Source organism: Anabrus simplex, chromosome 1 (genome assembly GCF_040414725.1).
Source record: "Anabrus simplex isolate iqAnaSimp1 chromosome 1, ASM4041472v1, whole genome shotgun sequence".
NCBI classification, from domain to species: domain Eukaryota; kingdom Metazoa; phylum Arthropoda; class Insecta; order Orthoptera; family Tettigoniidae; genus Anabrus; species Anabrus simplex.
The window spans coordinates 999,047,094-999,074,663 of NC_090265.1; the positions used below are offsets into that span (position 1 = coordinate 999,047,094).

The window sequence follows — 27,570 nt, forward strand, 5'->3', positions numbered from 1 at the left end:
TTTGGTCACAGGGGTCTCGGGTTCGATTCCCGGCAGGGTCGGGAAGTTTAACCATCATTGGTTAATTGCGCTAGCACGGTGGTTGGGCGTGTGTGTCGTCTTCATCATCATTTCATTCTCATCACGACGTGCAGGTCGCCTACGGGAGTCAAATCAAAAGACCTGCACCTGGCGAGCCGAACATGTCCTCGGACACTCCCGACACTAAAAGCCATACGCCATTTCATTTCATGACAAACTACTATGTAATGCTGGTTATAGATGAAGGGTGGCTCTGTTACAGGCATATGTCATAAATAAATAAATAAATAAATAAATATTTCAACTTTCAAATATATAATAATCTCTTATCAGGATGCAGCAAATCAAAGTATTAAAGTCATAAAATAATGAACTGTACAACAACATTCAGGCTGAAGGAAAGGAGGTAGACAAAGTGAATGTTACGTATTTATTGCATTAGTTGCTTCTGTTTTAGTTGATGTTGGTGCAGTGATTGCTGAAGACGAACCCAACTGAATCTCACACAAGTCAGAGGAACGCGCTGAGAATGGAGATGGTACGTTAGATCTTGATGACTCCCAGTCCGAGGCGTCACATTCTGCAACATCCATTATTGCTTGATTGATGAGACGTTTAAGTTTTCTCTTGTTCGCAGGCATTTTCAGTTCCCTCAATTCCGAGGCCACGTAGTCACCAAAAATTTGTTCATTGTCTGTTGGGTGATTTAGCAAATTCACGGCTTCACGCACTTCCTGCACAAAGGTACTCTCCGTCTTCGGACGTTTCTTTGGTACACTCGGTTCCTCAGGGGTAAAGTCACAGCTTTCGGTCGTCTCTTCTAATTTCTGTAACAAAAAGAGAAAGTCCATATTTATGAATGATGTCTCATATGCTGAGCCAACGGCCGTAGCCGTGTTACCGGATCCCGTAAGATCTACGAAGTTAAGCAACATTGGGCGTGGTCAAAATCTGGATGGGTTGCCACGCGCTGTTGGTGGAGGGTAAGGGAATGGAGGAGCGGAAAAGAACTGGCCACCCTACCGCACGTAAACTCCGGTTCAGGCACACCTCTGAGAAGGTTCGGACCTGCCTTCGGGCAGAACACACCCTTACCTTACCTCTCATATGCTCGGCGAATATGATGGTCAAGTTCACAAAAACGTTTACCTCCAAAATTGGTCAGTGACATTTTAAAATAAAGAAATAACCAGAACGAATGACTGAAAATTTAAAAGTTCAATTTCCGATAAATGTTAGCCGGTTTAATCTAAGGCCATTATGTCCGAAGAATTATCAGCATTACATTTTCACAATGCTATTGTGTGTGTGTGTGTGTGTGTGTGTGTGTGTGTGTGTGTGTGTGTGTGTGTGTGTGTGTGTGTGTGTGATTTTTACTACCTTTACGTCGCACCGACACAGATAGGTCTTATGGCGACGATGGGATAGGAAAGGGCTAGGGGTGGGAAGGAAGTAGCCTTAATTAAGGTGTAACCCAGAATTCGCTTGGTATGAAAATGGGAAACAACGGAAAACTACTTTCAGGAGCGGGGGTTCGAATCCACCATCGCCCGAATGCAAGCTTATAGCTGCACGCCCTTGACCGCACGATCGACTCGCTCGATGAGAGAGAGAGATAGTTATTGAGAAATATAACACAGAAGACAAAGATTTAATTTTTGTATATGCTGTAAATATGACATACTACTCAGTCTTACATTCGATCTGAGAAATATGATTAATATACCAAGTGGAACCCACCCTTTTTCACCACGCCTTCCATTTTTCTTGTCAGAATTGTGATAAATAAATAAATAAAATAAATAAAGGAACACTAAGAAGATCAAGTGGAAGAAAATCAACAGGTTTACACAGAGAAGCTCAGATCCAGTAAGGAGTTCACCCAGAAGCTCGAGTCTCAAGATCCAGATAATTGGGAGCAACTACAAGCAACACTAGTCAAGACAGTTAACAATACGACCCCATTAACGAAACCAAAGAAACATGTGATGCGAATGTGATGTCGCTTTGAGGAAAAGGTAGCTTAGTTGGCAGAAATGGAACTCACAGAAGAATCAGAACAATCTATCAACATTCTTAGACGCAAGAAAGCATGCTGCCAAAACTATCCGCGGGGTTAAGCGTGCTTTAGACAAGAACCAGCTAAGAACTTCAAACGGAACCTCAGCAAATACAGTCCCCCAAGTCTACATTTTAAGGGACCAGATGGTAAAGTTGCCTACAATAACCAGGACAACTGTCATATCCTGGCCAATTATTTCGAATCACTCCTCAACTGTGAAGCTCCAGAATCCAGTTTCACGTTCGGAAACAATCCACCTGTCCATTCTGATTCATCACCCCCCCCCCCTCCACACACACACACACACAAAAGAAGAAATTAGGCAGATCATACATTCTCTAAAGAACAACAATGCACCAGGGGAAGATTCAATAATTGCCGAAATGTGGAAAAACCCAGGAAACAAGGCAATCGATAAATTAACGGAGATAATTAGCAACGTTTGGGAAACTGAAGAACTTCCATGTGGCTGGTCCTCTGCACTGATCCAAACTCTTCATTTGAAAAGGTGACAGAATGGACGTGGACAATTATCGAGGCATTTCCCTGCTCTTAACAACCTACAAGATTCTTTCAAACGCGCCTCAAACTAGAGCAGAGGAACAGTTAGACTCGCAGCTTGGTGAATACCAAAGAGGTTTCAGGAAAGGGCTCTCATGTGCCGAACAAATCATGAATCTTAAATTTATCATCTTCTATCTGAAACAGAGAAGTAAGAAATTTGTAGTCACCTTCGTAGAATTCAGAATGGCTTACGACTCAATTGACCGAGCCACTCTTATCGAAATCCTGAAAGAATTTGTCCTAGATAATAAAACAAGAACAATCAGACTCTTACTAACACCAGCTCCAAAGTGAAATTCATGGGAGAGATTTCGAGTGCCTTTGAAATCAGAACGGGAGCCAGGCAAGGAGATAATCTCTCACCTTTATTTTTCAACTGCGTACTTGAGAAAGACATCCGTGAGTGGAGGAAGGGATTGAGCAGCAAAGGTGTTGAAAAAGGGATCAGTCGTGGCTATACAAATATGAATCTGAACGTTGATTGCTTGGCCTTTGCAGATGACCTTGCAATTTTTTTCTGATTCGCTAGACATAGCTGCAGAACAAACCAATGAGCTGAAGACACAAGCAGCAAAGGCAGAACTCCAGATCTCCTTCGAGAAAACAGAATTTCTAACAAATATTAAGTCAGCACCGAGAATGCGAGAGGCAGGAGAAGCGAAAACCAAACTGAGGGGGAAATTCACATACCTTGGAGAGTGCGTATATTTCAGTACTTCTGAGAAAGAAGCCATTACTTCACGGATCAGGAGAATGGAAACGGCATATCAACTAACCAAAAATGTCTACAGGAAGAAATCTATATCCATTAACACCAAGATACGACATTACTGCACAGTGGGCTTTATATGCTGCAAAATTCCTTACTCTGAATAGAAAAGGTCTGATCAAGAAATAAAAGAAAGGCAGATCTTAAAGAAAATCCTAGGGCCAATCAAAGACAATGGTGAATTTAGAAGACGACATAATCACGAACTCTACACACATGTAGAAAAGATCACAGACACCAATCGCAGGAGGAGAACTGTTTTCTATAACAACATTACCCGTATAAATCCTACAAGGTTAAGTAATAGGATCTTTAATTACTTTCACGACATAAAAAACAAGGAGGCGTGGTTCACCGAGGTAGAGAAAGACTTGCAAGAAGTGGGGATAACACAGGAGGATATCCAGAAACGTATTCCGCTCAAGAAGAAACTCCAAGAGCATCGTGGTTTCCAAGAAAAGGCGAAACTAAAAACTGGCAAAACATAGAGAGAAGAGAGGAAGAAACAGCATAGGATTCAAATGCGGGAATTCTGGGCGAAAGTTAAAGCCCAAACACGGGGGAAAGGAAAAGGACAGCTGAAATAACGTGGTCCGTAGATGGCCCAAACGACAGCAAGAAGAAAGAAGAAATAAATAATAAGTATCATCCCCACACTTGAAAGTTAGCATTCGGGAGCTGACAGGTCACAATTAAGAACGGAGTGCCAATTCACATCTTCAATTCGTCTTCTCACATAAGCCCATCACCAAAACTTATATTCTCCAGCTTGTTAATTCTCTAAGTTAGTCTTAATTTTTCTCAGTATGAATACCTTCCTGCCATTGCTACTATTCTTGTACTACTAATCACTCTCACTCCGGTTTAGAACGCCAAGAATAACGGCCGAGAGGATTCGTCGTGCCGACCACACGACACCTCGTGATCTGTAGGCCTTCGCGCTGAGTAGCGGTCGCTTGGTAGATCAAGGCCCTTCGGGGCTGTTGCGCCATGGGGTTTGGTTTGGTAACGATTCTCACTAAGTTTGTGGTAGTTACTTGCTGCGTATGCGTAAGATACCCGAACATTAGATCCCACAATCTTGAGCATAGGAAGTGAACTCAGTCAGTTGAAAATAAAAATTCTCAGCCTGATTCCAGTCATTCAATGGGTCAGAAATGGAATGAAAGCCCCAATCTAGTGGCGGGGATAGGAATTATATCAGCTGTCGAAGCCTGTTGCACTCAATCAGATGAAAAGACAAAATATAATATATAATGCTTCAACAGCAATGTAGGCGCGAAACTGGGCTATGTAGGGATAATTTGTTTTTAAACAATGACGAGCGGGGAAGGTGGGTATGTTTGGGACTTGGATATACATTTTAGCAGGCCTATATGTTACTGTTCTTATCGAGCAAGTTGACTGTAAGGTACGGGCCGCTAGCTGTAGGCATTCATTCGGGAGAAAGTAGGTTCGGACTCCATCATCAGCAGACTTAAATATGATTTTCCATGGTTTCCTATTTTCAAACCAAGAAAATGCTGGGACTGTACCTTAATCAAGACCACAGTTGTTTCCTCCACCTATGCTATCGTCGCTGAAAACCTTTCTGACTTAGTCTGACGTTATACCACTAGAAAAAACAAAACAAAAAACAACCATTTCATTAAAACAATCAGGACTGCTACTCTATAGTAGGGTTGGGCAGAACGGAACATTCACTTGTTCCGCAACATTAGGAACTTGAGGCGGAGTGTTTCGGTACAGAGTGCCGAGACACGGGACACAGGACACAGGACTGTAACTGCGTCCTAGAGAGAACTTCGAGAGGCAACAGGACATGCTCCGCTTCAGCTGGAATGTGCCTGAACCGAACGTGCTGTGCCAAGGCCGCACTAGATAGATTAGTTGGCCTTGGTTGTGTCTGCCTGTCGATACCGGCTGTGTGCCGCCCTGTGTTGGAGTTAGGGTTGGGCACTATGTCCCTGTTTCGGCACAAGGTGCCGGTGCACAGTTATGTTCCACTGTTCCAGAACACCGAGTGTCAATTGTTCCGAAACATTCTCAAGCGAGCCGGAGACACTGACTCGCTGTCCCATCAGAAGCACCACTATGCACTGCCCTTCGCCTACTAGCTGAACTGTGCAGCGGGCGCACGGGACGCGGGACTCCAACTGCACAGTGTAGAGAGAACTTCGAGAGGCAACATTACATGCTCCGCGCCAGTGGGAACTGGGAGTGTGCCTGTACGGAACGTGCTGTGTGGTGTGTGCCTGTGTGTAGTTGTGGCCATGGTCCAGCATAGAGCTGCAGGGAACGTGAACGAACAGTCGGAACACTGAAATTCGCGCCCAATAATCACGTTAAAGGCTGCTATTGGGTTAAGACTTTTCCGGTTAATATAAAATACACATAACACGGTTACAATGGCAGTGCAGGTGTTTAAAAGTAACCAATTCAAGAATATTTTCACCAGTTGAATGTATTGGCCTGTATTGTGAGTAATTAGTGAGTAATTAATATCTCGAAAAATTCCCTCAACACTTTCTCGGGGATTGACGTTAAACATTAATTTGGACTTTAAGGAAAATTTTAAGCCCAAGAAAAATATGGGTCGTCGCTTTGGAATTAAAAATATAACTGGATGAATACATTGTTGTACTTTCCTGCTGTTAGGCCGGGCGCACATTGAGAAGCAGTTGGCCGCAGAGCAGGGAAGAGCAGAGCAGAACACCGCGAAGTTTACGAAATTGCGAAGTGGACGTGAGCGCACATTGCCACGCAGGGTCTCGTCGGTTTTCAGAAATAACATGTTTTCTTTAGACTCTGTGATACTGGGGCATCCAGTATAAAGAGGCTCTTTTTTCTTTTTCTTCATGCATTCGCGATTTTTCTCATTTTGTTAGTCATCTTCACAATTTCCCTTGTGCTGATAGCAGCGCGGTTATTCAGCTTAAGACAATCGCAATAAAAACAACCACCTTCGCCAGTTTACAAGACTGAACAATATTTCTATGTTACCGATGTTCGGCGTTCATATGGACTAAGCAAAGAATTTAATTCATGATTATTTTTTATATTTTTTACGTCGCACCGACACAGATAGGTCTTATGGCAACGAAGGAATAGGAAAGGGCTAGGAATGGGAAGGAAGCGACCGAGGCCTTAATTAAGGTACAGCCCCCCCAGCATTAGCCTGGTGTGAAAATGGGAAACCATGGAAAACTATCTTCACGGTTGCCGACAGTGGGGTTCGAACCCCTATCTCCCGAATGCAAGCTCATAGCAAGGCGATCCTAACCGCACGACCAACTTGCATGGTAAATTCATTAATAGGATCACAGTGGGGGAGAGGGAAAAATATGTATTTACAAATGTACTGCTAGATTTTCATCTAGTTGTCACAAGACACAAGATACTAAAATCAATCAACATTGACAATCTGTTGTGAACGCGTTTGCATTTATATTTGACAAGACATGATAAATGATTTCCCGTATTTATCTTTTCACATAAATGTGATGATGGATGACGGCGACGGAGTCGGCGATGATGCTCTCCATAATCAGCTTTAGATCTTTGTCTTAAATTCTATATGTTGCGAGAACTTGGGTCATGGATTGTTTCATAGATATATGAGGATTACATTCTTTTGTTTGCTGTTTGTTTAACGTCGCACTAACATATCGAAGGTTTTCGGCGACGGAAGAAGGGTGGAAGATTGGGAAGGTAGCGGGCGTGACCTTAATTAAGGTACAGCCCCAGCATTTGCCTAGTGTGAAAATAGGAAACCACGGAAAACCATCTTCAGGGCTGCCGACAGTGGGATTCGAACCCACTATCTCCCGAATGCAAGCTCACAGATGCGCGACCCTAACCGCACGGCCACTTGCTCGGTGGATAACATTTTAGGCCTTTCTCTGAACTAATTTGTTACGCAGCGTGAATAAAATGATTTATAGCCTGGACTGTAGTGCCTTATTCCCCGAATTTACATACCGATTTTCATTAAATTCTGTTCAGCCATTTTCTCACCAACATACATACATACATACATACATACATACATACATACATACATACATACATACATACATACATACATACATACATACATACATACATACATACATACATACATATATACGTACATACTGCATTGCAGTCCACATGATTCACATAGTACCTACAAAACATGGTGAGACTGAATGGCTGTGGTAATTTTCTCCTCCATTTCTTAATTGCGTGACACGTGGGCAGGAAACGTGGTAGGCGGAAGTACGTGCAGAACCGGCCTGCTCTGCTCTGTCCTGCCCTGTCTGTCAACTTGCGATGGTGCAATGATTTTTGTGGATTACAAAAATCTGCTCTGCGCTGCACTGCTTTAGCTGCTTCGCTTGCGTCCCAATGTGCGCCCCGCCTTATGCTCTCTGCACTTGGAATTCCTTCCCTCTCAACTTCCACTTACTTTCTTCAATATCTCGAAAATTTCCCTCAACACTTTCTCGGGGATTGATGTTAAAAATTAATTTGGACTTTAAGGAAACTTTTAAGCCCAAGAAAACTACGGGTTATCGCTTTGGAATTAAAGATATAACTGGATGAAAAAATGTTGACACTCCAACACAGGGCGGCACACAGCCGGTATCGACAGGCAGACACAACCAAGGCCAACTAATCTATCTAGTGCGGCCTTGGCACAGCACGTTCGGTTCAGGCACATTCCAGCTGAAGCGGAGCATGTCCTGTTGCCTCTCGAAGTTCTCTCTAGGACGCAGTTACAGTCCTGTGTCCTGTGTCCCGTGTCTCGGCACTCTGTACCGAAACACTCCGCCTCAAGTTCCTAATGTTGCGGAACAAGTGAATGTTCCGTTCTGCCCAACCCTAGTTGGAGTGTCAACATTTTTTCATCCAGTTATATCTTTAATTCCAAAGCGATGACCCGTAGTTTTCTTGGGCTTAAAAGTTTCCTTAAAGTCCAAATTAATTTTTAACATCAATCCCCGAGAAAGTGTTGAGGGAAATTTTCGAGATATTAATTACTCACTAATTACTCACAATACAGGCCAATACATTCAACTGGTGAAAATATTCTTGAATTGGTTACTTTTAAACACCTGCACTGCCATTGTAACCGTGTTATGTGTATTTTATATTAACCGGAAAAGTCTTAACCCAATAGCAGCCTTTAACGTGATTATTGGGCGCGAATTTCAGTGTTCCGACTGTTCGTTCACGTTCCCTGCAGCTCTATGCTGGACCATGGCCATAACTACACACAGGCACACACCACACAGCACGTTCCGTACAGGCACACTCCCAGTTCCCACTGGCGCGGAGCATGTAATGTTGCCTCTCGAAGTTCTCTCTACACTGTGCAGTTGGAGTCCCGCGTCCCGTGCGCCCGCTGCACAGTTCAGCTAGTAGGCGAAGGGCAGTGCATAGTGGTGCTTCTGATGGGACAGCGAGTCAGTGTCTCCGGCTCGCTTGAGAATGTTTCGGAACAATTGACACTCGGTGTTCTGGAACAGTGGAACATAACTGTGCACCGGCACCTTGTGCCGAAACAGGGACATAGTGCCCAACCCTACTCTATAGCGCCTTTCCAGCCCGTGACTGACTGCTACTTGCGAAACAGTTACCAAAACACAAACAGCATCGACTGTCATCGGGAGTGTTGGATGTGCTCACCTTATAAACTGGACGGTTCGGTTCAGACCACAAAAGTGTGAATTTCTTCAGACTATCCATGTTGAAAAATATTCACTATGACTTGAAATTTTTGTCTGGAATTTTGAAATGGCTTTGGAAATCAAGGCTGCGTATCCAGCTTTAACAACATTATCAAGTGAATGTCGGGAAATAGTCAGTTTGACGAAAGAGAAGCCGTCAACAAACACGTAGAATTCAGGTTCCGAGAAAGAGGTTATCATTTTAAGAAACAAACTAATAAATTTATTAATACCTTGAAGAATGAGGGTATCGAACAAAGAAAGGGGAGGCTGTGGAACACTGCCTGTGTATTCAAACCGTTCAATACCACGTTATTAGACATGTCGGGAAGCCTAGTAAGATATATTTGCTGTTTTCCGCATCAATTTATGAAACATTTGGTTGCCAATAGCATTTTATGCCCTGTCCGGGATACGAACGATGCTGCGCGAGTTCAGAGGCTGGAGCCCTCATTATGCGTAAAGAGAGAGAGAAACTCTGAATATAGCGCGGCCTTGGTATTATCCTCTCTATCGTGCAATAGAGCTAACGATATGACGCTAAGCTTAAAATGCTGCCTTGTGTCAGAAGGCGTGGCACAGGGTTACAACTTAAGAGCTGTATACTACCATCATTTTCCTGCCTATTTCCTGGATACCAACACATAGATTTCGCGGGATCACAAATAATAATAATAATAATAATAATAATAATAATAATAATAATAATAATAATAATAATAATAATAATAATAATAATAATAATAATAATAATGAAAATTCGTCACAAGCCCTGTAAAACTACATAAGAGGGATCAATAAACTCCACATAATTTGCAGTATCTAATGATATAAAAATGTGATTTACTTCTCGACGCATTCTTAATAACGCCATTTAAGACAGCATCGCAGTGATAAAGACCAGATGGCTTTTGGGGTTTTCCTTAACTCAGAGCTGGGAGTCCCGATCACCCCCACTACGCGCGCCTAAAATCCAAAGGAAGCATTCGTAATTACTACGAAGCACGTGATCCGATTTGAACGAAAATAGTTCAGAAGATAGAGGGTGTAAAGAGCAAATTGAGCATCCATTCGACTCTGGAAGATGTCTGCTAACGGAGCGAATATGTCCAAGAGGGAGGGGCGTTCCATTTCCATAGCGAACTCCACTAGTTGACTAAATAAGGCGTTTCACCCCGCACATTTCACCCTGGTTTGTATGCTTCACGTCATAGTGCAGATTAAGTGTTTCCTTTGTGCACACATCTACATTCATTGTGTGACAAGTGTGTGTGATATCGACAGCAATTACGTGTGATCACTACTCCTCTTGTGATGGAATGAACACAACATACACAATTCAAAAAATTAGGGGAACATGTATTGTAATGCCTGGTATGTACACTTTAATTTGGTAGGTGGAGTTCCAATGGTCGCACAGCATACCTTGAGACCTTAGCTACTAAGGGTATGTCAAATCAAAGTTATACTACATCTGTAGGCGTAGCCATGCATTAAACTGTCAGGTGGCCCCTCAAAACAAAGTGAATAGTGGTGCGTCCGTGTGTCGTTGTGAGGTGCACAGACTATTGCGGTAATTTGAGCACGTTGTACGTAAACCAGCACATGCCATGAGACATCTTAACGAGGTTCAAGTCGCAAAGGCCGTCACTTTGATCCAAGAAGAATGGACTTTTCGTCGTGTTGCTGTGGATCTCAATGTCTCTCCGCCAGTTACTCAACGCTTGTAGAATTGCTACAATGAGACAGACCAGTTCACAAGGAGTGTGGACAAGGTCGTAAACGCATGACAACCCTACAGGATGACCGATATCTGACCGTCTGTGCGTTGCGGCGTCGTTCAGCAATTGCCAGAGAACTGCAACAAGACCTCAGGAGGGTCACTGGAGTCACGGTGTCTGACCAGACAGTAAGGAACAAGTTAAGAGAAGTGTCCTTACGGCCCAGACTACCTGTTCGAGTGCCCCGTTTAACGCAGCAACATCGCAGAGCTCACCTTCTGTTTGCCCGTACCCACGTCAAATGACAACTTCGCCAATGGAGATCTGTATTGTTCACAGACGAGTTCAGATTCCCTCTGACACAGAGTGATGGACGTCAACGTGTATGGAGTCGCCGTGGTGAGCAGTACATGCCAAATGTTGTCCAGGAAGGCGACCGATTCGGACAAGGTTCTGTGATGGTGTGGCGTGGCTTCAGTATTGATGGCCGTACGGATCTTGTCGTCGTCCGTGGTAATCTTACCGCTGCGGGGTACATCGAGCAGATACTGCTACAGCATGTATTGGTTGCTGCATACGGTTTTGGCCATGAATTCGTACTCATGCACGACAATGTCAGGACTCGTGTAGCGCGCATCACCAGAGCTGTCTTGCGAGAACTAGACATTCCAGAGATGGCCGTGCGGTTAGGGTCGCGCAGCTGTGAGCTTGCATTCGGGAGATAGTGGGTTCGAACCCCACTGTCGGCAGCCCTGAAGATGGTTTTTCGTGATTTCCCGTTTTCACACCAGGCAAATGCTGGGGCTATACCTTAATGAAGGCCACGGCCGCTACCTTCCCAATCCCCCACCCTTCCGTCGCCAAAAACGTTCGACGTGTTAGTGCGACGTTAAACAAATAGCAAGAAAAGAAGTGTTCGTGGGCGTCCTGTTGCACCACAGACTCTCCAAGACCTCGAACAGGCTCTCATTGACGAATGGAACCTGATCCCGCAACGTGACCTACGTCGACTTATACGGAGCATGCCACGTAGGTGCCAAGCTGTGATAAATGCTCGTGGAGGACATACATCATACTGAAGCTCTCCAACTGTGATAAAAATCCACCCTGGAGGACTGTTATCACTTTGATTTCACTCCTAATTGGACATTTCGTTTGTGTTCTGAAAATGAACGCGAATCCATCGATGTTCTTTTGTATACTTCAATGGTAAAAAGTAAAGGTTTAGTTGGTAATATACCTGGGTGTGAGGAATTGTTTTGTGGAGCATGGCATACGTTCAAAAACATGTTCCCCTATTTTTTTTGAACTGTGTATTATTGTGATACTAACAAATGCATCCGTGCTTCGCTATGGTATTCTACATTGTATACGGATTTTTCCGTAAATTACAGTAAAGGCAGCGAATAAGATTATATTAAATTGCATGTCTCTTAGCGCTATCCGAGAAACAAAACAGGGAGGAGGCCATACGTTGTTTCCGCTCTAAGGTAGGCATTGGGGAAGTTCTGTTGTTAATGGGAGGCCACATTTCCTACTGTCAATCACAACCGAGTTCGGGAGTTTCTACTATAACGGCAAGCTCACTTGGCAAGTGCCATTCACAGTAAAAATGGGGAGTTTTCATTGTAAAGAAAGGCCCCTTTTCCTAATGCCAGTCACAATCGAGCAGGAGATATTTGATTATAATCGAGAAATGCAGCGCTATCTAAGGTATTAACAGTCGAGACACGACAATAAATAATAGGAACAAAGTTATAGATCTCTACAAATTGAACGGTGATTGTGTTATCTGTTTTGTAATACGACTTACCGTTTAGCCACCAATTGTCCAGAAACGAAGGTCTGCACCGTCATTAAAACTGCATCCATGTTTCGATACTTTCCAGGGCCAAACGTTATACATTTGAACAGCTTGGAATTTCTCCTCAAAGAAAAGAGTGTCCAGGTTTCGGGATGAACACTCGCATACATACGGAGTAATTAAGGAAGAAAGTAATACAGTGAAGGAAGTTGAAATGAATAGAAAATAGGGTTATAACTGAAGACAGACGTATAGGACAAATATGTAAGTACGAAGGGGATGTATTTGAAAGGAAAATGCCCCTCATTAAATTGTGATGGCATGAGTTACGGATATAAAAAGGCGCCAACAGAGGAGAAATTTAGGTGCAGGGATTCTTAGGTAAGCAGATAAGAAGATGACTTATGGTGTTACTGAAGTATTACTTAAGCTTAAAGAGGCAAGGCAGGAGGCAGACGAAAGAAATTAAAGCGGAAAACAGAAGTAGAATAGAAATACAGTAACAATTATAGCAAATGCCAGAAAACAACCTTACGTTGTGAAATAATGGGTTACACTCCGCGGCACTGTTCAAATATTAACAACGCCCCTTAGTGACATTCGAGGACGATTGTAACCTCCAGCGGTATTCCGCCAATGTCCTGCAGAATGGCCGATTGACGTCTCCCTTGCTTTCTACCCAAGGAACAACCACGAGTTTACAGGAATGATGACAAAAATGGCAATACTTTACGTCCCTGCTGACAAGCAGTCAGAGACGTTGCCATGGTAACCTGTAGGTTACTTGTCGGTCAGACGGCCACTCAATGCAGAGCATGAGACCGGCAGAAAATAGTAATTTTCTCCGTCATTTGAAGAGAAAGTGAAATTATGTACATAACAAACGTTATTTATCATGAAGGGCCGTTTCACATATAGTCCATGGATTTTTTACTGAAAATCAACAGTATAAGAGAAAAATGGAAGAAAACTGTTTTAGTTTCCCAATAAACCCACGTCCTTTCAGAGATTTTTAAACCGAGCTCGATAGCTGCAGTCGCTTAAGTGCGGCCAGTATCCAGTATTCGGGAGATAGTAGGTTCGAACCCCACTGTCGGCAGCCCTGAAAATGGTTTTCCGTGGTTTCCCATTTTCACACCAGGCAAATGCTGGGGCTGTACCTTAATTAAGGCCACGGCCGCTTCCTTCCCACTCCTAGCCCTTTCCTGTCCCATCGTCGCCATAAGACCTATCTGTGTCGGTGCGACGTAAATAAACTAGCAAAAAAAGAGATTTTTAAATCATATGCATATCAAAACCTTCCCCGAGATGAGTATACTCGAAATATGAAGTTTGGTCGAGATCTATCCAGTCGTTTCGCCGTAATATTAGAACAAACAGACACGAAAAATAAAAACCACTGATACGGTCTTGAGTTGACCTAAATCGGATAAATATCTGAAAACTTGGCAAAACAAACGAAGTTACAAACAGCGGACGCTCTACAACTTTATTTATATAGATTCTATACAGGCTAAATAAATGAGTTTCATTTAGAAACCAGGTCACACTATTTGTAATCGTCAGTGTATAGTGAGGCAGTGATTACGGAGAATTAAAGATCATTGTGCTATAGTTAGCTCGTTGTGTAGCTAACAGAGGCTATAAACGCTATCAAATAAATATAGTCATATTAGTCAGGGTTGAGTAATTGAAGAGTGACGCTCAGTTGGGGATAGACAAATTATCAATTATCGCTATCTGTAATTAACGGGTGGCGATCTTCAGTGACATAAATCGCTACTTGTGGTAGTCCATCTCGAGCCTATGAGTGCTCACTACCATTATCGCATTTATCTTGGTCAGATAAATATTACTTCGAATAATCCGATTTACATTTGTGTTCACATGTATGTGAGTGCCCCTTGAACCCAGTACCTACAACCACCAGATCGCGCCTATGTGCCACCAGTATTCCTGAGTGGAAGGACAGCGTGGGTTTTCAACGGCTTGGAGGTAGCAGTTTCCAGTACATCATGGAGTCAGCGCAGAGCCAGATGAACCCAGGATCTTCTACTAGCGAAGTGGCGGTCATGGATAACTAAATCCATATGGGTATCGCCAGATGACAGTAGGTTACACTCCGAAACGATAAGTACATGCCAATGATATCTTTGCATAAAAATCCGTTAAAGGACGTATTATATAATTCAACTTTGTAGATAGATTTAACAGGATGCATTTTGATTTAATGTATAGCGTGTAGATAGGGAGATATGCGAGTCTCAAAGGGGTATAGTCTTTCTTAGCTTTATTTTTCTTGTCTTCTGGGTGATTATTCGTTAATCACCAAAGTTATCTCCGGGAATCTGCATGAATTAGTGGATAATATCCTATAGGCTGTTATGTGTCTTTAGTGAAGCACTCGTAGATGGGGTGGATTTAAATAATTCGGCTAACTTCCATAATATTTCCATTTAAATCAGCTGGTAGGATCTTCCTAAGTTCCGATTATTAATTGTCCAGGTGCTTCACAAATTAAATTTACATTGTTATTGACATCCTTTAGTTTAAGGATGCTGATAAGTGAAGAAAGAAAATGACGACTCAAGGTGCGAACTAACGACTTAGTAAGATACGCGAGTGTGTGAAGTATTATACTTTAATTCCCTGTCGGCGAGGGCCATCTTCATATATTCTAGAGGTATTGGAATAGTGTCGATATTAAGTACATGTGTTTGAGATTTAGGGCGATAGAGAAAATATGTGAGAAACATGCAGGACATGAGTAATAATAATAAAAATAATATTATAAGCCAGTAGTGTAATTTGCAGAGGCATTGGCAGAGCGTCGAGCGTAGCCGTTGCTCTGAATGAAAGTAGGGAGGATGGAACTTCGATACCCGGGTTTGATTCTCCGAAGTCTACTCATCCATAAGATATCCATCCGTGACCTATTGGTGGGTTATGATCTGTCAATGCCTCGGACAGGTGCAGTATCACCACTTCAATGCCGTCAACGTCAGAAGAGACGAAGTTTTGACCACGGAATGTCGACAGGAAAGAGTCTTTACCACTTTTACCTGAGCTCACAGGTCACGCACAATCCACATCTCCCATATGTTTGCAATGATGGCTTGCAGGCAGTTAACCAAGAGTTCACCTCCGGCAATTACGCCGTCTTCATTTTAGACGTGTTTTGTTGCGTTTGATGTATAATAAGATGTATCTTATCATGTGTCAGCGGAACTGAGTCCTGATTTGGAGCGGGTATGTCGAATTAGAGTTTCTCTCTCTAGGTGGTTCGCAGTTGTGTACCTCCTCGAAGAACTGCTTTAGGATGTGACAGTTGGCCTTTGTATTGGCCTCGAACGTTCCGCCGTGAGGTCAGGAAAAAAGGCTGGGTGGCTTGGAATTGGTCATTTCTCTCCTACAGGTCCTGTGGAAATTTCGTATGTTGTTCCTTTTGAAGTCACTGTCAATTTACCCCAATCTTTTAAGGTGGTTTATGCATTTGATTTGTTGTATGTTAGCTTCTGTGTTTCTAAAATGTTCTCAATTCCCAATTTCCTGGTGTTCGGTGACTGTGCCAATTCTTTCAGGCTCGAATACGGGATTCCATAGCTCCGCATTCTCAGGTCCATCATCTGTGTTTACGTTTCTTTAATGGTTGGCCCAGATTTCTTGGCAATTCCTGGAAGAAGTGCGTTCCATGTTTATTATTATTATTATTATTATTATTATTATTATTATTATTATTATTATTATTATTATTATTATTATTATTATTATTATTATTATTATTATTATTATTATTCGTTTAACAGCCAGCTACCTACTTTTACGGTTTTGGAGACAATGAGATCGCTGAATTTTGTCCCGCTAGGGCCATTTACGTGCCGGTGAATTTACCGATGTGAGGTTGAGGTATGCTCAAATACCACCGGACTGAGCCGAGATCGAACCCACCAACTTGGGCTTAGACGGCTCTACCGTCTGAGCCACTCATCCCGGCGAAACTTAAATGGACGCTCCTTAATCTTCAGCGTATCCCTTAAAATCTTGCCGCTTCCGAATGAGCAGTGAACGCGTAGCATGCGTGAAAAGTATGAACTTGTGCATCAACTGAAATATACCACTGTGTGAGGGGCATGACAATGAGGTAACCTGTTACCTTGACTTTATTCGTTTACCGCGCCTGCTTCCCACTCCGATTCACGCATGGAATTGAAGACGCCAAGAGCAAAACATGGGCAGTATATGACCAAGATTTCACCGTACACCCAGAGTATATCATTACCGCCAGCGTATTCAGTCGCGGGTAGTAAAATATGTTTTTATAGAACAGCTTCGCTCTGTCTATCCAGGTATGATTTCTAATAACATGAATGTGTCTGGTTAACGGTGTAGACATATGAAACTTCGAATGCCATGAGATCTCCGAAGTTAAGCAACGTTGGGTTTGGTCACCGCTTAAATGAGTACCGGTAGCTTACATGTTACTGACTACGGGAGAAACAAAACAAATCAGGCCACTCTATCACAAACTCCAGCTCAGTATGCCTGATCAGGCAGGCACAACGACCGCCACAGACTTTTGTGGTTTTACTAAAACCACATAACCACTGGTGGTGTTATTTAAGGATCAAATCAGCCTCCGGACCGATTAATTAACAGACTGAAAGTGTCTGAAGTATAAACATTGGGAAAATCTGTTTAATTTACCATGGCGTTATCTTCTCCATATTTAAAACTAACAGAAGATTATTATTGTTATTATTTCTTCATTTATAGCCATCTAAGGTCCCCCTCTTTTTATCTGACCAGTTCTTCTTGCCGCTTTTCATAGTTGTTGCTTTCCTGATGGATACAGTATTCTTCCATCTATCTATCTATCTATCTATCTATCTCTCTGAAATCTCTTATTTATAGGTGTGACGTTATGGCATGCTGAGATCTGAGTGGTGTTAATTAATGGCATTCGGAGCATAACTACTAGTGTGTCTGGACGCAGCCTAAGGTGTTCAGCAAGGGGCCAGTATTATCTGCGCACTTTTTAGCGATAGATTTACACCCTAGAGCTGAATCGGCCGACTTCCGTTATCTTCGAGATTCGTATTAGCAACCTTTGAAACACAACCTAAGAATCGCTTATGATCGCTGTGCGACATCTGGCGTACACTTTAAGTACTCGTACTGTTGTTGTTTACACAGCAAAGCCAAACTATAGAATTCATGCTAGGAACAAGTTTCTCTTCGAGAAATGTTATATAGTATTATATATATATATTGTGTGTGACACAGTTGTTGGCGTAAGATAATAAAGGTTTAGAAAATTCATATCGATCGATCATATTATCAATTCAATTCAGATTTCATTTCCATTCAGTTGGCAGTATTACCGGAACCGGCAGTGCTCCCTCCTTATTCCTCAACCCAGTACAAAAATCTATCACTAAAAAGTGCGCGTACAATAGATCTGCAATAGCAGCCAGCGAGGAAAGCAATGGGAAACTATCTAATTCCTCACCGTAAGCACAGCCACAGACTTTTGTGGTTTTCCTAAAACCACATAACCACTGGTGGTGTTATTTAAGGATCAAATCAGCCTCCGGACCGATTAATTAACAGACTGAAAGTGTCTGAAGTATAAACATTGGGAAAATCTATTTAATTTACCATGGCGTTATCTTCTCCATATTTAAAACTAACAGAAGATTATTATTGTTATTATTTCTTCATTTATAGTCATCTAAGTACCATGCATAGTAATTTATTGACCAGGCTTCTTCTTCTTCTTCTTCTTCTTCTTCTTCTTCTTCTTCTTCTTCTTCTTCTTCTTCCAGTGTTGGAACATTGTCTATTTGCCAGTCCCCCTCTTTTTATCTGACCAGTTCTTCTTGCCGCTAACCTTCTGGAAACTTCCTGGAAGCTAATTATTGATTCACCGGGCGAGTTGGCCGTGCGGTTAAGTTCGCGCAGCTGTGAGCTCGCATCCGGGAGATAGTGGGTTCGAACCCCACTGTCGGCACCCCTGAAAATGGTTTTCCGGGGTTTCCAATTTTCACACCAGGCAAATGTTGGGGCTGTACCTTAAGGCCACGGCCGCTTCCTTCCCATTCCTAGGCCTTTCCTGTCCTATCGTCGCCATAAGACCTACCTGTGTCGGCGCGACGTAAAACAAATAGCAAAAAAATTATTGATTCCCTAAATAAATTCCTACCTTGAGTTATATTCATTATTTGTAAATCCTTCTCAGTCTCTTGGAACCATTTCAAAACCATTTTAAATCTCTGATATAAGATGTCGAAAAAACTGTTTACTTAATTAATTGGAATCATTCTCTTCAGGTGTCCGTACATCATTCCCGATAGACCTACCTTCTCTACCTGACTGTAAATTTCTCGACTTTTCAGCCTATACTGTATTGTCCTTCGACTTGCCTGGAAAAAGATTTTTTAATGATTTTCCTTTCATTCTTTCTTTCTTTCTTTCTTCCTTTCTTTCTTTCTATTCTATTCTATTTCATGTAGTTCCCCTATTGTGACCATGTCCACACACTCTGCTGCGGCGCTCTGATTTAAAGATTGCGTTGTAATGTCTTAACTTTGTTCTCTACAAACAGATTTTTTGTGGTAAGCGCCTGGTGAGTTGTGATACTATTTCCTAACTTTCCTGAACTGCTAAGTTGAATTATTTTTCCCAGGTACCTGAGTTTCTTGACATCGTTTATTTTTCCATAATCATTTTTCAGCCCTTTGGATACTTCCTTAATATTCGTAATTCATTGCGTTTTCTCAGTCGTGTCTTGGACAAAGTTTATGTGTGTGCTGCGGCTGATTGTATGTCCTTAGCTAAAATGACTGAGTCGTCAGCAAAGGCTAAGCAGTTCAAACCGACTGTTTTCACTTTGTAACCCAGCCAGACTTGTTTGTTAATTCAATATTCCTCTAGTTGCTACTGATCTCTTTTCTAGAATACAGTTGAAAAGGAGTGTGATAAGTCATCGCCTTGCCTGACTCCTCTTTCGATCTCAAAACTGTCTGATATTTCACCTAGGAACTTGATTTTGGACTTAGTACCAGTTAATGGTTGGTTGATAAGAGAGAAAGTTTTGTAGTCTATGAAAAAATCTTGTCTGTCTGTCTGTCTGTCTGTCTGTCTGTCTGTCTGTCTGTCTGTCTGTCTGTCTGTCTGTCTGTCTGTCTGTCTGTCTGTCTGTCTGTCTGTCTGTGGAATCGTATGTTTTAATATAAAATCTACTACTAATACTATATTTGTATCGTTTCAAGATCCAGATGTGTTCCATACATAATCTACCTCTCCTAAAGCCACTTGATATTCACCGAATTGGTGGTCAGTTGTTCTAAACGGGACTGAACGAATTGTGAAAGTATATTGTAAGTTACTGGTAGAATCTAGATGCCTTTGATATGATTAATGCCTATTTTGTCACCTCTTTTGTGTAGCGGGTGTATGAGGGCACACTTCCATTCTTCTGTTAAAGGTTCTGTTTTCCAGACATCTGCCAGGGGCTTTTGTACTATTTCAGCCATTGGTTCTCCTGCTTCTTTCAGAAGTTCTGCTACAACTGCATCCCCTCCTACTGCTTTGTCATTTTTGAGCTTGCTGATGAGTTGTATCATTTCCCCTTTTTCAGGAGGCCTTGAATCAGGAAATCTGTGTTCTGGTATCGGTCTGACAAATGTAGATGTCGGCACCTCGCAGTTGAGTAACTTCTCAAAGTTTTTATTGTTTATTTAGCGTATGATAAATTAGACACAAATTTACAAATATAATTAAGTTATATGTTACATAAAATAAAAAAAAGGGAACCGTCAACTTGGATCAAGGGAGCTCAGATTACTAAGCCAAGGTTGTACAACCATTCTGTAGCCCGTTCAGAGACATTTACAAAGTCCTCCGCAGATCCACAGAAGTCCCTGGAAGTTCATTCCTTGACGATACGCCGCATTGTTTTATTTGGTGCATCACACAGTCAGGGAAAGATTTCATATCCTACTTATGGCGCAACGAACCACACCGTCCCTGGTTGGTTCGGACTCTCTTCAGGGCAACTGAAGTTTCTCGTGGGAAATCGAAACCAATCGGAGGGGTAGATGTTGAATAATGCCTGCCACTCATTTGGAGCTGTATCAGTCCATTCGAATCGCCACTTAGTCGCCGCCAGCTTTTGTACTATTTCAGCCATTGGTTCTCCTGCTTCTTTCAGAAGTTCTGCTACAACTGCATCCTCTCCTGCTGCTTTGTCATTTTTGAGCTTGCTGATGAGTTGTATCATTTCCCCCTTTTCAGGAGGCCTTGAATCAGGGAATCTGTGTTCTGGTATCAGTCTGCTGATGATCTCTCGTGCTATTTTAACTAGTGGGGATCTTAGTTTTAGGCGTCCAAAGTCTACAGCCATATATTCAAGGATGGAGAGAGCTGAGTTTGCTCTTGTACTCTCGGACGAAGTAGTCCATTTTTTTAATCTAAGATGTTCTATTTGACCAAGCATGGGAAACCAGAAAAAAGGAATGCCTTTCACTAAGTCGCTGATAATACGCAGTCTAATTTTTGAGACCGTACCTACCTTTTTAATATGATAACTGTTCTCAAAGTAATCAGCTAGGATGGAACAGCTTACTTGGTTGTTTACATCCAGTGTACCGCTTTTCGCCTAAAGCACAGGCTTGGTGCTTGGAATTCAGTCAGGTTGTTTTTGAAATTTCGGTCAGAGTTTCTGCTGCTGATTTTCCCAAAGTTTATCTCTATGTCTTCAACTTCTTGCTTTATACAATTTCGTTTTGATAATCCTTACCTTGTCTTCTATTTTGTTCGCAAAACAGTTCTTGTAAGCAACTGCTCTTTTCTCTATGGCTTCGTCACACTCCGAGGTTCACCAGCTGTATACGGGAGTCAGGTTTCTTTAAGTATCCACTATTTTCGTTTTGAACACTTCCAAGTCGGTCCTTACTATAATCCCTAGTTGCTCCTAGGAATTCAGTTTTTTTTTATTTTCCCGATTTCTCTGTAACAAATCTCGTATTCAGTAGTAGAGCTCTGGTCTGAATCCACGTTTATCTCAACATTGTCCGGCTTCATGACTAAATGGTTAGCGTGCTGGCCTTTCGTCACAGGAGTCCCGGGATCGATTCCAGGCAGGGTCAGGAATTTTTACTATCATTGGTTAATTTTGCTGGCACAGGGGATGGGTTTATGTATTGTCTTCCTCATCATTTCATCCTCATCACGACGCGCAGGTAGCCTACGGGTGTCAAATCAAAAGACATGCACCTGGCGAGCCGAACTTGTCCTCGTCCACTCCTGGCACTAAAAGCCATACGCCATTTAATTTCATCTCAATATTCTCTGATCTCTTTATTGTTTCGTCTAGAAATTGCCACATGACCAGTTTGGAGATCTCCCAATTTGGGATTCGGTGATCTCCATATTATTGTTTTTTTCTTTTTTCCTGGAAAGTTTATTTTTAGTTTGTGGACATCAATCGCAAGTTTAAACAATCACAAATATATGTGTTCATTCTCTTATGGGCTGAATTTACCCTTCCCAATCTGAGCAGTAAAATCACTTAGTCAGGCTATGACATGTTTTTCTGGTATCTTTTGGAGTTCATTTTCTTGCATATTTCAGAAGATTTTGACGCTATCTGGATTTCCTTTACTATCTTCGTCGATTGGGCCATGTGCATTTAATACTGTGTATAATTTGTTGGCGCTTTTAAGTGTTAATACTTATAGTCTGTCTGAAGGAGAATTTAAGTCCTTTACGGAGTTGAGATTTTTTTGTCTACAGAAATCTGTAACTAGAAGTAGTATGTTTTTAATATTTAATGGTTGTATCAGATATGTTGTGGTATTTACTCATAATGATCGGCTTGGGTGTAGTTTTTACCACGATTTACTCCAGTGCAGGTACTCAAGTTTCGACTTTATTAAGTTACCTTCAGCCCAAAAATACAACAGAAATAATAGAATACAACTTAGCATTCGTGGTTAAAAACTAAACAAACCCAAACCCATCATTAGCATGTTTTATAATTTTATTTTCTGCTTTTTCTTTAAATACCCGTAAATGCCCTGTTTCAAATGGATCCGCATCTCTGTATCGAGTTTCTTGAAATGCAAGAATTAGAATATTCTGTCTATCTAGCTCATCGGTGAGGTTTTTCAGTTTCGCTATCTGTAACAAACAGTTGGCATTCAATGTTGAAAGCATAGTCTGTGTTTAGTTCTCAGTTTGTTGGGATTTCCAGCAGGCATGTTTCAGATTCTCCAGAATCCGTTGACCTGTTTGCGCAACATAATGAAACGGTGGATTCTTCTACTGAGTTCCCACTTGGAGTAGTTCTGTTCCATGAAGTTTCCATCATGCAGCGTTAAGTGTTTTGGGGGATAGACAATGTCTATCCGACAATAAAACTATGGTTGTAAATGTAAACCGTAGAGTTTTGTTGATAAAGGCCACTCTCTGGAGAATAGACGCACCTCGCAACCGCTTCACTGAAGTACAGTACAGGCGCTGCTCAGTAAAGAGTTCTTTCACCGTATATGCCGTTCAGTTCCAATGGCACCGAGCTCGATAGCTGCAGTCGCTTAAGTGCGGCCAGTATCCGGTGTTCGGGAGATAGTGGGTTCGATTCCCACTGTTGGCAGCCCTGAAGATTGTTTTCCGTAGTTTTCCATTTTCACACCAGGCAAATTAAGGCCACGGCCGCTTCCTTCCCACTCCCAGCCCTTCCCTGTCCCATCGTCGCCATAAGACCTATCTGTGTCGGTGCGACGTAAAGCAGATTGCAAAAAAAAAAAAAAAGTTCCATTGTCCTCTTCCACCTTCAAAACCGTTGACCATCTTATCCTGTACCAGTGGATAAGGACCGTGACCGAGCCTAGGTCCCAAACACTGGGCGCAGGATGGAGGGAATTATTATTATTATTATTATTATTATTATTATTATTATTATTATTATTATTATTATTATTATTATTATTATTATTATTATTATTATTTTCAGTACTCACTTTAAGGCTGATTAGATCCCCAACAGTTCCACAATCAGGTGTCAAAGAAACACTAGGCGTCGTCTTACTAAGAAGGGTGTTACGTATGGTTCTAGGACATTTCGTACCACCGGATATTTCGTACCACTTGACCGGCTGATTACCTGCGAAGTGTCAGCTGATGGCTTTAAAATATTTAGGAGAGGACATTCCGTACCACTTGAAAGAGTGGAAAGTATTGCGAAGTAAAAATGATACCCTAATGAATGTATTTATTTGTATATCCGTTGCCCACTACTGGAGCAGAAGCCTCCGCACGCTGTTACCACTACTGATATTAACCTTCCGTCGGGCGCAACTGATCGGAGTGGATACGTATTAATTACTATCTCGTATTCGTCATTCGCGTCACGACTTCCACCTTTCAATAGATTCCCGTTTCTGCGTGTCTTTCAATCCTATATCGGCTAGTTCATCAGAATAATTTACGTGATAATGAAATAATGCAGTAGTTTATAAATATTCACAATAATAGTAATATTATCCATCTTTCTGCTCGTCAGGCAAATTGCGCCCAAACACGCTGTATGTATATTGTTCTGTTTCAGGATTTATACTTCTAAAAACGACTTACTTATGATAATATTTACGTAAACGTAAGTGATAAGTATAGTTTATTTAAAGGCCACTTATTAAAGTAATATAGAAGTTTTCTTCAGCAAATGTTGTAAATTATTTTTGTTTCTGATTTCTAAAGTGTGCATACTAGGCTCATTAAGCCCGCTGGCGTGGAAATGGAATTCCAATTTTTGACATCAAGTGGTACGGTTTGTCTTGACGTAAATTCTGAATTTGGGGATTGCGAGAAAACCGTTCGGAGGTAGATAAGGACTTACGTGGTACGAAATGTCGTCAAAAATCAAGTGGTACGAAATGTCCAGACAGCGTTACGTATTGCTTTCCCCACCGAGGCAGACGATGCAATAACATATTAGTCTACTGAGATCACTGAAATATATATACCAATCAATCCAAACCACGGAAATCCATCTTCAGGGCTGCCTAGAGTGGGGTTCGAACCTACTATCCCGGATGTAAGCTCACAGCTGCGCGCCCCTAACCGCACGGCCAACTCGTCCGGTGATTTTAATCTTTAGGGCTCGATTACGTGAACAAACTGTTAATACTTGTATTAAATTAACATGGCAACAGCCCCTGTGTTAAACCTCTTCACAGCTGTTAACATTTCAAAATGGTAGTACGTAGAAGACGTAAGTTTGAAGCTTTACTGTTGTATGAAGACTATTTATTAACTGAAGAAGGCAAATAATGACCTATACTAAGACAAAACGACTTTTTAGAGTTGTCAGAAGAAAGTTTTCGATAAAGATACCTAATTACCAAAGCCATAATGAACAAGGTACTAGAAGAAATTGTATGTGAATGCTATTTGCTTTACGTCGCACCAACACAGATATGTCTTATGGCGACGATGGGATAGGAAAGGCCTAGGAATTGGAAGGAAGCGCCCGTGGCCTTAATTAAGGTACAGCCCGGCATTTGCCTGGTGTGAAAATGGGAAACCACGAAAAGCCATCTTCAGGGCTGCCGACTGTGGGGCTCGAACCCACTATCTCTCGATTACTGGATACTGGCCGCACTTAAGCGACTGCAGCTATCGAGCTCGGTAAGGATGAGACTGAGACACGAACTCCACTGTCGGCAGCCCTGAAGATTGTTTCCCCATTTTCACGCCAGGTAAGTGCTGGGACTGTGTCTTGATTAAGGCCACGGCCGCTTTCTTCCCTCTTCTAGCCCTTTCGTACCACATCATCGCCGTAAGACCTAGCTGTGTCGGTACAACGTAAAGCACCTTGTAATGAAAGATTCAGGCAAAAAATTAAAGAAACAAACTTTTTCTAGCCCATACCAGAAGACACAAAGCATAGTGTACTCTATATCGCCAAATATCAATTTAGGCAAACTGGAAAGCTTAGTGTGGTATCTTATCAGAGAGGATCTAGAAATGTATGTTCGATATGCATCCAGTATATATTGTATTACAAAATAATCTTAAACATGCCTATGAATACGAAATTTCGGATGCTTGTTCTACCGAAAACTCTGTGAATGGCGGTCTACCTGCATTGACACACAAGATTACGTTGGAAAGTGCTACCAAAGAAGCAAAATGGTAACCTGTGCGGAACAACACTGTAAAATCCTGATAATATATTGAATGTACCTTCTTCTTCTTCTACTACTACTACTACTATTACTACTACCATGACGAATATAAGAACAAGTGTAAGGACTCCTCGAGTTCAAGCGCGCTCCGCCAGGTAGCGCTAGAGTGGGCAAGCTCCACAGTACCGATAAGCTGGTCTTAGGAATGATGCCAGAAGAAACGTATTACTCCGTAACTGATAAGTATATACACTGTCTTTTAAAAAACAATGAGAGATCACAATTAAAATACCACGGCAGGGTACAATGGAAAAACGATACATGGAAATAACATGTTGCAGAAAGCACAGGTTACTGGAGTGTACATATACAGATAAAAGCACATAATTCCCAGTATATTAAAACAAACACCCATGAACTACTTACTACTTACTACTTACTACTTACTACTTACCAACTCAATTTGTCGGTTACTGGATTTTCAAAAGCTTGCGTGAAGATTTGGCGGATGTTCGAGATTGTAAATTTCGCCGGATTTCGTTCAGAAGAAAAATCGCACTTCAGATAATCATAAGCAAGTCTGGGGTTATATCCATAACATGTTAAAGACAACAGCCAGCTCGAAAGGATCAACCAAAATTTTTTCTATGGAATCGATACAATCAAAAAATATTTCGCCCCTCATCAATTTTGAATTCAGTTTTCCATTAATTACTTTCTCGGCCTGGAAAAGAATGCCACATACACTTTTCGAAGGACGTGCGGTTGCTTGAACCATAGTCTTATATTTCGGTGAGTACTAAAAATTCACTTTGATTACTCTCACGTAGAGAATGTTCACAGGGCGAACACTTCATTTTTTAAAATCAATACTGATCTGCATTTAGTGCAGTCGCCCAGGTGGCAGATTCCCTATCTGTTGTTTTCCTAGCCTTTTCCTAAATGATTTCAAATTTCAATGATTTCAATGATTTCAAATAAATTTAGAAGAGTGACTAACAACGTACCCAGCCAAATGGTACACTAAACACTTCTCAATCGACGAGTTTCAAACTGTGCTATCAAATTCTGGTACAGAGCATTCCCAGTCTTCGACATTTACTGCATCATGAACCACAATTTTTTGCTTGATGGAAGTTTCCACTGATTGTTTCACTCTCTTGTTATGCATTTCCACATTCCGAGCTGATGTAACATACGATGTCAAGATCATCTCCCGTTTAGGTTCACAATTTCCTCCAACATTTAAAGCCTGCGTTATAGGGACACATTGAAGTAGATGCAAATGAAGGAAATCTATTACCGATCGATCATCTGAACCGAAAGAACGCGATGCCGCTGGTGGGATCCTCAACAGCTCTGCCATCAGCTGTCATAGATGGCCTAGGCATCACTGAAGAGGCGTACTAGGGAAATGAGGAGTGAGGTAGTTTCCCGTTGCTTTCCTCAGCGAGCCAGAGTTGCTATTACATATCAGTCTGCCAAGCCCACTGAAATGCATACACCAACCGACCCTATGAGCAACATTTTCACACTATTCATAGCAGGGACTGGCTGCATAAGGATTGGCATTACTAGCATCGCTCATACCTCGGTCACTTTCATATTGTCAAAGCCAAGGATAAGACAGAGACAGATCTATGAAAGTAACAAAATTGCTCTAGCCTATACCAGAAGACATAGTGCACTGTAAACACTAGGTCCTGCCAGAAAATTCAACTTAGTGAA

The 27,570-nt window shown here is 41.8% G+C and overlaps 1 protein-coding gene across 1 annotated transcript in view; it reads right to left on the reverse strand.

Annotated features, from left to right (window-relative positions):
• Window positions 1–443: 443 nt before the first annotated feature.
• Window positions 444–27,570, reverse strand: part of LOC136857727 (general transcription factor II-I repeat domain-containing protein 2) — a 128,394-nt gene continuing 101,267 nt past the window's right edge. The window contains exon 2 of the mRNA XM_067136608.2: window positions 444–848. Within this exon, the coding sequence (XP_066992709.1) occupies window positions 444–848 (405 nt within the window). The remainder of the gene's footprint in view (window positions 849–27,570) is intronic.